The 12300-nt window shown below is 45.9% G+C and overlaps 2 protein-coding genes across 2 annotated transcripts; one reads left to right on the top strand and one right to left on the bottom strand.

Annotated features, from left to right (window-relative positions):
- Positions 1–1633: 1633 nt before the first annotated feature.
- On the top strand, positions 1634–3961 carry LOC101753179. Its single transcript, XM_004976176.2, has one exon. The coding sequence runs from the start codon at positions 2293–2295 to the stop codon at positions 3715–3717; it is 1425 nt and encodes a 474-aa protein (XP_004976233.1). The 5' UTR covers positions 1634–2292; the 3' UTR covers positions 3718–3961.
- A 3070-nt stretch (positions 3962–7031) lies between these two features.
- Positions 7032–12274, bottom strand: LOC101752770 (inositol phosphorylceramide glucuronosyltransferase 1). Its single transcript, XM_004976175.4, has 10 exons — positions 11718–12274; positions 11215–11335; positions 10926–11111; positions 9950–10098; positions 9292–9399; positions 9057–9194; positions 8816–8953; positions 8207–8486; positions 8012–8135; positions 7032–7502 (listed from the first exon to the last, which is right to left on the bottom strand). The coding sequence occupies exons 1-10, from the start codon at positions 12249–12251 to the stop codon at positions 7367–7369; spliced, it is 1914 nt and encodes a 637-aa protein (XP_004976232.1). The 5' UTR covers positions 12252–12274; the 3' UTR covers positions 7032–7366.
- Positions 12275–12300: the final 26 nt, after the last annotated feature.

Here is a 12300-nt window from a genome sequence, read left to right as displayed (position 1 = left end):
TCGGGAGTTGTACGGTAACTGAATTATCTGTCGAATAAATATGTTATCAGCCTCCTGGGACTGATATTTGTATCACATTTAGTCTCTACTTATGTGGGGACGCTTCAGTTTTCCTCGAGCTTCAAGGCTTCGAAGGTATTGGTGTTGCTCATATTCTTCATTTTTGCTTAACTCTGTTTTGTTATCCTTTTTGATTTTCTTCTTTTGTATTTTTCAGCTAGCTCGGATTATGCAAACAGCAAGGTTGATGTCTGCCGAGGAACAAGCGGAACAAACGAGGTTACGTAACAATGCTGTTGAGGGACAGGAGTCAGACGAGGCTGGTGAAATCTTGGTTTCTTCTAATATTGAAAGTGGTGAGGATCTTTCAAACGTGGAAGCTGACCCATCGAAATTGATTGCTGGCAAGGAAGAATACCCTTCCGCCCTGCGCTTCGGAAAATCATTAGCCTCGCGAAACAGTATTGATTTCTATGTTAGTAAAGGATATTTCCCGAGGGTGTTGCTAGACCCTCCAGGTGATGAGTTGGTGCCGAAACCACAGATTGGTGAATGCCACACCGCGGCCATGCAAATGCTCGGGCTTTTCCCTTGGGCTCTCACGGCGGCGGGCGGTCATGGTGCCACCGGCGGGCGGCGACGGCACGCTGAGAGGGCGGTTAGACACGGCGGCGAGGGTGGTTAGTGCGTGGCTAATCCAGAACCGGTGAGGCAAAGCTCGCCGAGGCGCAAGGTCGCACCTTGGGCGTTTCCTAGGGTTAGGCGGTGACGGCACGCCATGGAGGCGAGCCAGAGCGGCGGCGGTGGCGAGCGTTGGCACCTGCACAGAAAAGCTCGGCACGAAGGCCGGCACACAGAGGCAAGCGCGGAGCGGCGGCGGTGCGGTAGCATGCGGGCACGGGATTAAGCCCCGGCCGCGACATGGCATGCACCTGTGGGCGACATCACGCACGCGGTGTGCGGTGACCGCTCCCACTGCACGTGTGCCCAACGGTGCTTGCGGTCTAAGGCCTACCTACTGTAGCTCGCGAAAAAAAAATCCCAACCCCAACCAAGGGTAAGAGAGACTATTCCTACCCATGCCTACAATTTTTGGAGTTGGAGTTTGCACCGTTAGCCGAACACGTTCGTAGCTCCTTATTTTTCTGGAGTTGGTGAAGTGGAGTAAAAAAGGTGAAGTTGGTGAAGTGGAGCTGTTTTTTAAGTGGAGCAGTCCAAACACGCTCTTAATACGGATAATACTGGTCTTATGGTGGGTCGAGTAGACCAAAGTAAACATTGGGCCGGGCTTAAGAAGAAATGCTTTAGGTCCAAAAATCATGCCCATGTCCACTCACAAAAAGCGAGTATCGGGCTGGATTTTACGGGCCGGCCCACCCACCACTTTCACATGTAAAAGTAATTGAAATAAACAGTCGGACTGGGCCAAACCCGCCTATATTTTTTCAGGGCCCGTCCTAATTAGTATTTATTGGAGCCGCGTAACCCGGCGGGCTTGGGCCAGGCCGGGCCTCATTTGTTCGGGGTGAGGCCGTGAGGTCAAAGCTGTTAACCCTGAGGCCGGTCTTACGGGTGGGACCCCCACACAAATAAAAACCAAATCCCCCCAGCGCCCCACCCCCATCCATAGTTTCCCCGTCGCCTTTCTTCTTCGCACACCGCCCCGTCCCTCCGCCGCCCCCAACCGGTTCCGCCTCCAATCACAGCGCCGCTTCCTCCTCCCATCCCGCGCGAGCACAAGAGCCCCCACCGGCGTCTGATCCCGATCCGGCCGTGGGAGAGGATGCGGCAACCTCTGTTGCGCCGCTCCTCCCTCTCGTCCCTCCGATCCCCTCGCTGCTCCGTGCCTCACGAAGAAGGCGACGACACCGGTGGCTCCAGGCGCTGGTAGGCCGTGGGGCGGGAGCGGGAGGCCGCCCCAAGCTCACCGCGGATCTGCCGCGGGAGGCCGCGCTTCGTCCTCGGCCGCCTCCTCCGCTCCCTCCAACGTCGTCGGCCGAGCCTCCCCTTCCACCGTCCGCTCGCGCCGTTCTGGTGCTAATCTCGCCGGGGAGCGGGTTCACGGGCGACCGGAGCCAGGTCCTTTGGATCGGCTGTCACTGCGTGGACGAGGCAGGGGCCAGCGGACGGCGCTTTTATTCCTTGAGGCCGGGTCTCAAGCAGGACCTGCCCTGCTATGTATGAGGTCGACCTTAAGGACCTAGGACCCTTCACACTCTCCGGATGCCCTGAGAATGTGTAAGTTTTTTTATTAATCTACGGAGAGCAAGCGGCTTCTGTGTTTGCACAGGAATGGCGGGCGAGGAGGCTGCGGAGGGCAGCCGGAGCAGGAGGCGCATGGATCTAAACTTGTACCTTGGCCTCCCTCCATTGCCGCGGCCTCCGGGCCGGCTCGACGCTACGCTTGATTGCCCGTTGCTGATTCCCAACTCGACCGTTCCTACACCGGATGCCCCAAGAACTGGCGAGCCTGAGGAATCGCTCGCACGGGCAGCGGCCTACTCGCCGTCAAATGCACTCTCTACGCCGGAGGAGCAGCCAATGCTTGATCCCATTGTTTATGCCTGGCTTGATGGCCACAGCACCGATGGCGAAGAGGACACTGATGCTCCTGAACTGGCACCAGTGGATGATGCCAATGTCTCACAGCCACTGGTGGCTGCCTCTGGGTTGGAAGGGGATGGCTTTACACCATGGGTGGAAAGGTTTGTGCAGCCTGGTAGTAGAATGGAGATGGTTAACACAAGCACACTGCGTCAGTCCCTTCGAGGGGCATCTGCAATTGAAGAAGGGACTCCGGAGCTCCGCTTTCAAAGGGTGATCCAGATTAGCCAGCAGCACAGCATTGTGAGGCCAGGATCAGTGAACCGCAGCCAACGGGCAGCTAGTCCGGACGCCGATAGGCTGGTCTGGGCAATCCAACGTACCCATAACTCTTTAGAAGCAGCAAGGCGGCAGAAGATGGATAGCGACAAGAAGGTGGGTGGAAAGGGTGCTGCTAAGAAAGATGGTTGCTGTGAGTGTAGCTCCAGCTTTGAGTGCAATATCTGTCTTGACCCGGCTAAACAGCCCGTGGTTACACCTTGCGGTCACCTCTTCTGCTGGCCATGCTTGTACCAGTGGCTTCATGCACATTCAGCCAACTCTGAGTGTCCTGTCTGCAAGGGCGAGGTGCTCGAAGTGAATGTCACTCCAATTTATGGAAGAGGCGGTGAAGAAGGGGATTCTGCCAACCTTGATATGCCACCCAGGCCGCGAGCAAACAGAAGGGAGAGCCTGAGGCAGCAGCTGCAAATGACAGACACAAGAGGAATTGCAACGGTGGTGAGGCAGTTGATAGAAAACCAGGGCATAGTGAGAGGCCTCCCAAGCCCAACGGGTATCGAGATGACTGTGGTTCCTGCAGGCCGGCAAAGGGCTAGGGCTCGGAGACAGCAAAGGCAAGATAACAATGCATCATCTTCCGTACCTGCAACTGCAATAATGCTGCATATGGGCAATGTTGCCTCTGAGAGCAGCAATCAGATACCATTGCCACCTTCTAATGCCAACAATACTGCACCTGTGGCTCCTGCAGCTCCTCAGCAGTCATCATCTGTGGAGCAACTGTCGAATTCTAGCACCACAGCTGTTATAGTGGGGGAGCCTGGGTCAAGTAGGCGTGCAAGGCCTTCGGAGTCCACAGTCACAAGAAGAACGAGGAGGAGGCCACAGTAGGTACCAGAGTGCTGTCGCTCTCTTCAATAAAACCTACAGACCATGCCCCATTGGTAGTTATTACCATGATTAGCTTCAATAACATCTCAAGGTTAATAATTTTAGGAATGTATATGCCATCCTGCCTCTCTCTTACATACCATGTATGTAGCTTCATCATGGAAAAGGAGTCGAAATGTCAGTTCCAATATCTGATGAATATGTTCTTTTGTGCGCTTGGAATATATATTCTGATTTCGGCTCAGTTACTGGTATGGCATGTCATTATGTAGTTTTGTGGGCATTCCTGAGTTGAACTAGTTTTTGTTTGTTACAAGAGTGCCCTATTAAGAAGTTATTCTAGTGTAAGAAACATCATCGAGTCTGCTTGGATCTCTATGTTTCTACTCCAAATTGCCAGTGTCACTATGACCGGGGCAGCAATAATCGCAGTGTGACCCAAATTGAGAGTGCACCACAAACAGATCTGTTGGGACAGTTAAGGGGGTGTTTGGGAAACACCTGTTAAAGTTTAACACCTATCACATCGGATGTTTGGATGCTAATTAGGAGTACTAAACATAAGCTAATTACAAAACTAATTGCACGGATGGAGTATAATTCGCGAGACGAATCTATTAAGCCTAATTAGTCCATGATTTGACAATGTGGTGCTACAGTAACCATTTGCTAATGATGGATTAATTAGGCTTAATAGATTCGTCTCGCGAATTAGCACAAGGTTCTGCAATTAGTTTTATAATTAGCTCATGTTTAGTCCTCCTAATTAGCATCCAAACATCCGATGTGACACTGTTAAAGTTTAGCACCTCGTATCCAAACAGCCCCTTAAGTCTACAATCCCTAATATAGCAAGCCATATTGAGAATTAAGATTTCTCTTATGTCACTGGGAATTAGCAAATGAATTTATACATACATGATGCTACAAAGTACTAGTGCTCCTTTCATTTTATTTTATTTTTTGGTATTGGCACTCTTAACTTCATAGCACACAACTAGGTTGTCACATATAATGCAGACAACTGGTAACATTCTCAGACACAGGATTTTCATAGTTTTAACAAAATCTTGCATGGGACGTTGGCCTATAATCAGCAACTGCACATTGCAGAACAGCTATATGTATATGGCAAATGGAGACGATCAAATCAGTGCACATTTTCATGTATCTGTCGTTTACATTTCAGCATTGTGATTTGACTACTTGAACATCCGTAAAGGTTACAACACCCATTCTATTGATAAAATTGATGATATTCTTTGCGACCTCCGAACAGTTGACCTTCGTCGATGGAGAAGTGGCTCATTCCTGGGGATCAAGAAAGCCCAATGTAGAATTGTCGGGCTCCTTTTCTTTTCCCTTTTTTGGATACAGCAGCAGGTGAGTTCCCTACTGAAAATGCATACTATAAAACAATTAAATGTACAAAAGAGCTGCAAAAACTACACAGTTGCTCAGGCCTACAGGACCACTTTAACCATTGTGTAGCCTTCTAACCTGAAAACATATATAATTAATTATTCTGAATCCAAACTAAGAGATGATATGGATTCCACTTTTTCATAACAGACGACGCAGAAATTCTTGCAGTCATGCTCCAAGAACATTGTCAGTCTCCTTTAACTTCAGAAATGACCGTATCTGAACCAACGAGCTCATTTCTGATAAAGTCATTTCTTGGAGCCCTCATTTCTTTGAGCATAGCTGATGCTTTATCCACAACACCGTGCCTGCAGTAATAAACTGATAAAATGGAATTGAACTGTTCTGTAAGGCTTAGCTTCTATGTTGAATTTATGTTGACCCATATCTTCTCTGCCTCGTCAATGGACCCAGCCTTTCCAAATGCTTCAATTGCTAGTATGAAGCTTTTTGATCGAATATGAGGGAGACCTTGCATGATCTCCCATGTTCTCTTTAGATCCTTTTCCATCCCAAGGTATCCATATAAGATCAAAAGAATTTCCAGTGCTGACCAGTTATCACCTGTCATGGAATTCTCAATGGCTTCTACATATGTCTGGCAAACAGTATACAGCCTCGCTACAGCATGCGCAATAGCTAGAATTCCATAAGGCCCCGTTTGGATCATTGGAATTGAATTCCATCCTAATAATCATAATTTAGACACAAATTAACAAATTAATTAAGTTAATATACTTGTATGTGGAATATAGTTGTATATTATAGTTGGTGATATGGGAGAGATACTTATATGCTGCACTTCTACTATAGAGAAGCGAGTCCAAGAGCGTGCTATAAGAATTGAATTCCATTCTAATAACCATAATCTATAGAATCAATTTCCATCTCCCACCCCATGAATTTAAGATAGGCTTATATCTAAACTTTGGAAAGTTGTGGAATACCACATTCCAACATAAATTAGCCTACTCCATTAAATAGATTCCAATTACTTCAAAATGAAGGGACCCAAACGGGGCCTAAGTGATCTCATTGGAATTGAACATTCTCGCTACCCCATCAATGTTGTGATTATTGGCCTGTATCTTCAACAGGATGTTGTAGGTTGAAGTGTGAGGGGTTACACGATCAGCTTTCATCTGAGAAAGGATCTTGGATCTAGTTTTCCTGCACCCAAGTGAAGAATGGAGGATGATCATGCGGTTGTAAACATAAGGCGAAATTGGCAGGGACAACTCCCTCATTTTCCTCATGTACGCATAGGAATGTTTAATTAGACCCAGATCCAAAGCAGCCATGACAAGGTTGTTGTAGAGCAGCTCTTTCTGGTATTCCTTAGAAACGCGAAGGAAAAGGCTTTCGGCCTCAGAAATGCCATGGACTTTAGCCGTGAACTCCAGGAGAAATGAGTAATCAAGCTCACTCAGCTTGTAGGGCCTCTCTCTCATGATCCATTCCATGACCTGCGGCAAGAAAATAATTGCAGATATGCAGTGCCAGTTCTTGAATGAATAAGTAGAAGGTACTGGCACTGCAACAAGTTTTATGGAGCATCGCCGTCCCCGTCACAACCCACAAGCTCTGCGAATGCATATGATGTAAAAATGCTATATCATCTGAAATGGAGAAATGGAATTGGAATCCATGCCAAACCTGACGAACCGATCCTCTCGATAAACGAAAATACTGGCGAAGCGATGGAAACATTTTGAATTGCCATATATCGATATAAGGTGTCGAATCTTTAAAATGACAAAAGTTACCATATCAGATAGAAACATTTGATGTGATGTATGATGTGATCCACGATTAATCCATTTCAGTAACAGCTATCACCTGATAACATGAACGGATAAAAGCAAGCATACCGGATTTCACAATTGTACTTGTAACCAACGATGAATTTAGGATTCCATCTATTTATGTTCCTTCAGAAAGCTGCCATCACAGTATAGCTAACACGGTGGAGTAACCAACAACATTTAACAAACAAATAGCAGCGAATGCTCTATAGCCGAGATTTACCGTGTGCGCCAACCGTGCAGTAGACACAACATTTGGGAACATATTTACCACTAGTTGACAGCGTGACGTCAGTGCTACAAAAAAGGGGCCCTGGGCAGGCAACCATGTGTTAAAAAGGAACCATCATTCTTTCTGTTTGTGTACAAACCTACAATACAACAGGGATCAATGGTGTAGGTACAAAATTTACGTGGCTTTAAAAACAAGAGCTTCTAGTTCTTGACCCATTTCTGTCTTTCTGACCCTTGTTGAAGGCTGAGATAGCAAGATGCTCTGCAGCATATGTCATAAAAGATGCCAGCACAACACCACCAGCAACCATTAGTCCTAACCTGCCAAAGGGAAAAAAAAAACGTTCATGAACTCAAATCACTTATTGGCAAGAAAGATCAAACAGCTTTCAATACATGATCCTCAGACTTAACCCAGAACACTTTTGACATAATCAGAAGCTTTGCGTGCATGATATATTGTACTTAAGTTATACGATCTGCGTAAGCTAGTAACAGAATTTGACACTGCCCTATGTAAAGCCACCCCTTACGAGTTATGAATGGAAGAGGCACACTGACCTTCTAATAATCAACTAGTCAATTTGTAAAGTTTACACTATCAGTTATGTTCCCAGGTACAGCCCATGGCCACAGCCCCCGCACCAGCACCCTACCATCACCTCAATGCAGCCCCCAATCCCGAGTTCTGAAACCCTTCTCTTCCATAGCCCATGATAACACTGGAACATGGGACAAATCTCTATATGCTCAAGACACTAAATTTCTGCACAACTTTTCTTTATACTATTAAAGAGGGGGTATAGAAAGAAGCCAATCACGTGTCTTACTTTGTGAATAATGCAGTTATACCCAAGATAGTTGGTAGCAATACAGCAACAGTAGCTATAGCCGCCATTCCTATCCAGTAAAATGTTGCATCCATATCACAGTCGGACATATTCCGCTGATGGCCTGCAAAAGGAACAAATTGTTTAAAACAAAGGATAACGAAACTATGCAAGAGGTTGCATAGTTCAACATACCTGAACCCATATGATTCTCTGATGAATCAGAATTGCTAAATCCCACATGATTTGCACTGATACTTCCCCATCGATAAACAAAGCGAAGGTAGCTCCCAAACAATAAGAAGAATGACACAAAGGTCCACTCAAACATCAGCAGCAATCCTGTCCATGGCATAACCTGCCGTGGAATGATAGCAAAAGCAAAGGCCAGAGAGAAACCAGCAGACACAAAGCAGACTAGCACTGCGATTGCCCCAAAATAAAGAGGAAGCTTTGAATGTGTCCCATTTGATAACTGCAGCAGTGTCAAGCAACCATCAGACCGACATCATATAAGCAATATGCTTCAGTAAGAATATCATAAAAGGATGTGAAAGAACCAGGTTTAAATTTTCAAATAGAGCAAGATATCCTCGTGGCCCAGTTTTGCGCAGGATGGACGCTTAATCAATAGTCGAAATATTCGAATCAAGGTCCGAAGCAGGCATTTGGAATCATGAAAGAAACCTCTTTAGATTTCATAATTGTTCCAAAAGGTGACAGAATGATATAATAAGCAACATTCAGCAGTAATCAAATTTCAAGTTGAAATGCGGATTTGTTGCTGAAGAGCAGAGGGCTAACCCTTTGGTTAGAAATACTGAATGAAGATGCTGAACCAACCACTGAATAAGATGGAAGTGACTCTTCAGACTTGTATTTGTGGCGAGCTCTTCTAGCAAACGCACATAGAGATCTTAAACTTATCAACTCCTTGTTTGTCTGTCAGAAACATCATGATGAAATGAGAAGGTGAAGAACTCCTCAAAATCATGTTATGAAAAATGTTGAATAAAAATAATAGCTACAAGAAATAGAGTATAACCTGAAAACATGATTGGTAATAACCAAATAACAGCAAGCAAAATGGGAGAATGAACAATATTTTTACAACTAGCTGGTCATGAGGGTTCCTTCCCCCACCAGTTCCTGGGAGAGATTCTTCAAGTGTTTGCCTAATATCCTGCAACAACAGAGAGCATGATTATAACATTCTTGCCATTTTTACTTCAAAAATTGCATGCGAAAGTGAGCAAAAAAAATGATAAAATGGGTGTTACCTGCCATATTTCAACAGGTTTTACAAGCCAAGCTGTGAACCAGTCCCAGGGTTTTAGGGGACCCAGCGTGTAATGTATGACTCTTAATTCTTTTTCATCAACCATCCACTATGACAAAAAAATAGAAAGTCAGGTCCATAATCTAACCCAAACACCAAGCTATAGGGCACACGTAAATAAACAATCAGAGGGTACTCAAAAAGTTGTAAACACAGTTAAAACACAGGTGTATGGTTCTGATTCTAAAGACCTTCTTCAATAAATTCGAAATACTATAGGAATCCTGAAAGAGAAGTCAAAAGTAATCAATTGAAACATTTGCAACCATATTCCAGGTGGTCTTTTTTAGAGAGAACAAGAGGCAGATCAAATGACAATTGTACTCCTTAGATAAAGCTGGAAGAACAAGTTCAATATAATTGTTTCACAATGATTTTGTGATGATTAACTTGCATAAGATTGATGACACGAAAATCGATGACATGAAAAGGCTGACAATACTCTAGTTAACCTTGATAGTTGGCATGTGCTGACAAACAGGAGTGGTGGTGGTAAATCAAGTGAGTGAAGCAATCATGTTGCAGTACACCACTTAATTGTGAAGGATGGCTAAGATACTGGGTCTGACCAATACACAATCACATATAAGGAGCGTTACCTTGTTGGCTAGCATGTAAAGACCGACATCAGCATTATACAAGGTAGAAAGGCGTTGTGTCTTTGGTTCAGGAGTTAAAGGTGAGTCTGGCTCAAAGACACGGGAGTTGGCAAAATCAGAATAATATGAATTTAGAAAACCTTGATCCCCTGCATGAATTCATTCAGCATTTCAGATTAGAAAGATTAAAAATATTGAATCACTAACATGCTGAAGACATTAAAAGAACACAAAATAATTGGTCAAGAGGAAATTCCAGGCTCGGAGCAATCGGGATTTCGGAGTTGTTGGGGATAGTAGAACAGAAAAATAGTCTGGTATCAGAAGGCCTGGAGCAACTGATTGGCCAGGGAAAAAATTGAAGCTATGAGTGGCAATATATAGCAAGATGCCAACATACAAACAATACATGGCTATAGGCTCTGTTATAGCACAAAAAATTGTTCATGTGCAGCCATGGAATACAAATGATGTTTCTCCATCAGGAATGCACAGCTGAGGGCTGAAGAAGTGTTGCCACTGGAAAACTTGCAGAAAGATTGCCATGGCCCGTGGAGGCTGGTCATGGCAGGCCAAGGTGAGCTTGTATACTTTCATTGACCACCATGCCCTTAGGCTAGTTCTATAAACAGTTAATCGGTGAGGGCTTATACTGTCAACACTGCATGTGATTACTTTTTAAGGTAACTAACTATTTTTTATACGCAAATAAAACATTCATCTCATAAAGAATTATATGAAATTATAAGTTATTTTACAATGAAACAAATGCTCAGGCACGATTTCGAAAACAGGAACCCTTCTCCACATGTATTATTATATTTGGATATTTTTATAAAACCATTTATTGTCAATCAATTTGTTTTCCAGAACAGTAGATAAATAAAAATGGAGTAATGGACTACTATGGCCTTCTCAGAAAGGAATTATGTGAAAAAAAAAGGAACATGCAGAATGGGAAAAGATGTGCACAGACCTCCAGTGTAAGAAGGCAAACTACCCACTTGGTTGATCATATCGTTGAAAAGAGTTTCAGAGGGTTCAACAACCATCACACCAGAATTCATTCTTTCAGAATGCTTCAAGTTCCCACAGAACTGCCCGCACTTGAAAAGATCGTCGATACTTTTCACAACTATAGTATCTGCATCAAGGTAAACAACTGGGGAAACAGAACCATATTAGAGCACTCACTAGACAGGACCAAAGTGAAAGCCATTACACAGAAGATACCCTGATGAACTGCAAACCTAATTGCAACGTACCCTTTTTGAAGCTTGTCATGTTGAATATCTTTAGCTTGGTGTAGACACCCCAAAACCTCTTTGGCCTCACTTGATTAGGATTAGCCAGTAATGTTATACGATTCACAATCCAACCATCTGCCTGAAATATATGCAAGGTCATTTTGGCTACTGGATCAAACTGACACTAGATCTACAAGACGTCAAGACTTGAATGTCCGACTCAGAGAAACATAAATAAATAAATAATACTAAATGTAGTTAAGAAATCAATAACACCGCTAGAGTGACCCGCCCCCAGCTCCACACCACTCGATGACACAAAATTCAGGAGGAGACTACCCAAAATTGTAACCAATTTGACGTTGGAGATCGCAGCGAGCAGCCCTAAAACGAGCAACAGCAGCCTCGATTCCAACCCTGCACGACTATGCACTACCGCACGGACGCTTCACGGAGCTACCAATCCGCCTAAGCGTTCAAACATCGAGGCCGAATTGTAGTGAGCGGGAGCATCAGCAGACCTGGAGGAGCTTCCGCGAGTACTCGGAGACGCCGTCGGAGACAAGCACGACCATGTCCCGCCGCGTGCCGGTGTCGCGGAGGGACTTGCCCAGGACGCGCACGCCGAGCACGAACTCGTCGCCGTACAGCAGCGTGACGTAGGCCTCCTCCGTCGCCGCCCTGGCGCCGGCCGCGAGCAGCAGCGCCGCCACGACGGCGGCCAGGAGCGCCGGCGACCGCATCGAGGGGCCGCCGGATCCGACGCCCCCGGCACGGATGGAACGCGGCTCGCGAGGGGGCGGAGCGGGGGGAAGCGCTGGCGGTGGGGTGGGGCGCACGTGCGCACGCAGCGGGAGAAGGCGCTGGGAATCGGATCGGAGCCTTTTGAGGATCGGGGGAGTTGGGCGCAGGTGGTGGTGTTGGACAGTTCGAGCAGGTGGAAGAGTTCGTTTCGCCGCGGGGATTAGTATTCGGTCAAAGGGTTCGTCGTCCAACTTGGAGTTGTCATCGGCGGGGGCGGCTCGCTCGTCTAGACGACAGGGACGGGGGATCATGGGAGGAGGAAGGCGGCCGGGGACGGCTGGATGCTAGGGGCGTGATTGG

This window comes from Setaria italica, chromosome VII (genome assembly GCF_000263155.2).
Source record: "Setaria italica strain Yugu1 chromosome VII, Setaria_italica_v2.0, whole genome shotgun sequence".
In the NCBI taxonomy this organism is placed as follows: domain Eukaryota; kingdom Viridiplantae; phylum Streptophyta; class Magnoliopsida; order Poales; family Poaceae; genus Setaria; species Setaria italica.
Note: the sequence above shows the minus strand (reverse complement) of the source record. Positions and strands in the feature narration are given on the sequence as shown.

Bases quoted from the DNA above. Each gene is read 5' to 3' on its own strand.
- LOC101753179 (XM_004976176.2), top strand. From the start codon at position 2,293: ATGGCGGGCGAGGAGGCTGCGGAGGGCAGCCGGAGCAGGAGGCGCATG.
- LOC101752770 (XM_004976175.4), bottom strand. From the start codon at position 12,251: ATGATCCCCCGTCCCTGTCGTCTAGACGAGCGAGCCGCCCCCGCCGAT. The intron at 9,195-9,291 runs GTAACACCCATT...CTGTTGTTGCAG, and splicing joins AACCTGTTGAAATATGGCAG to GATATTAGGCAAACACTTGA. The intron at 8,954-9,056 runs GTTATACTCTAT...TGTTTCTGACAG, and splicing joins ATTACCAATCATGTTTTCAG to ACAAACAAGGAGTTGATAAG.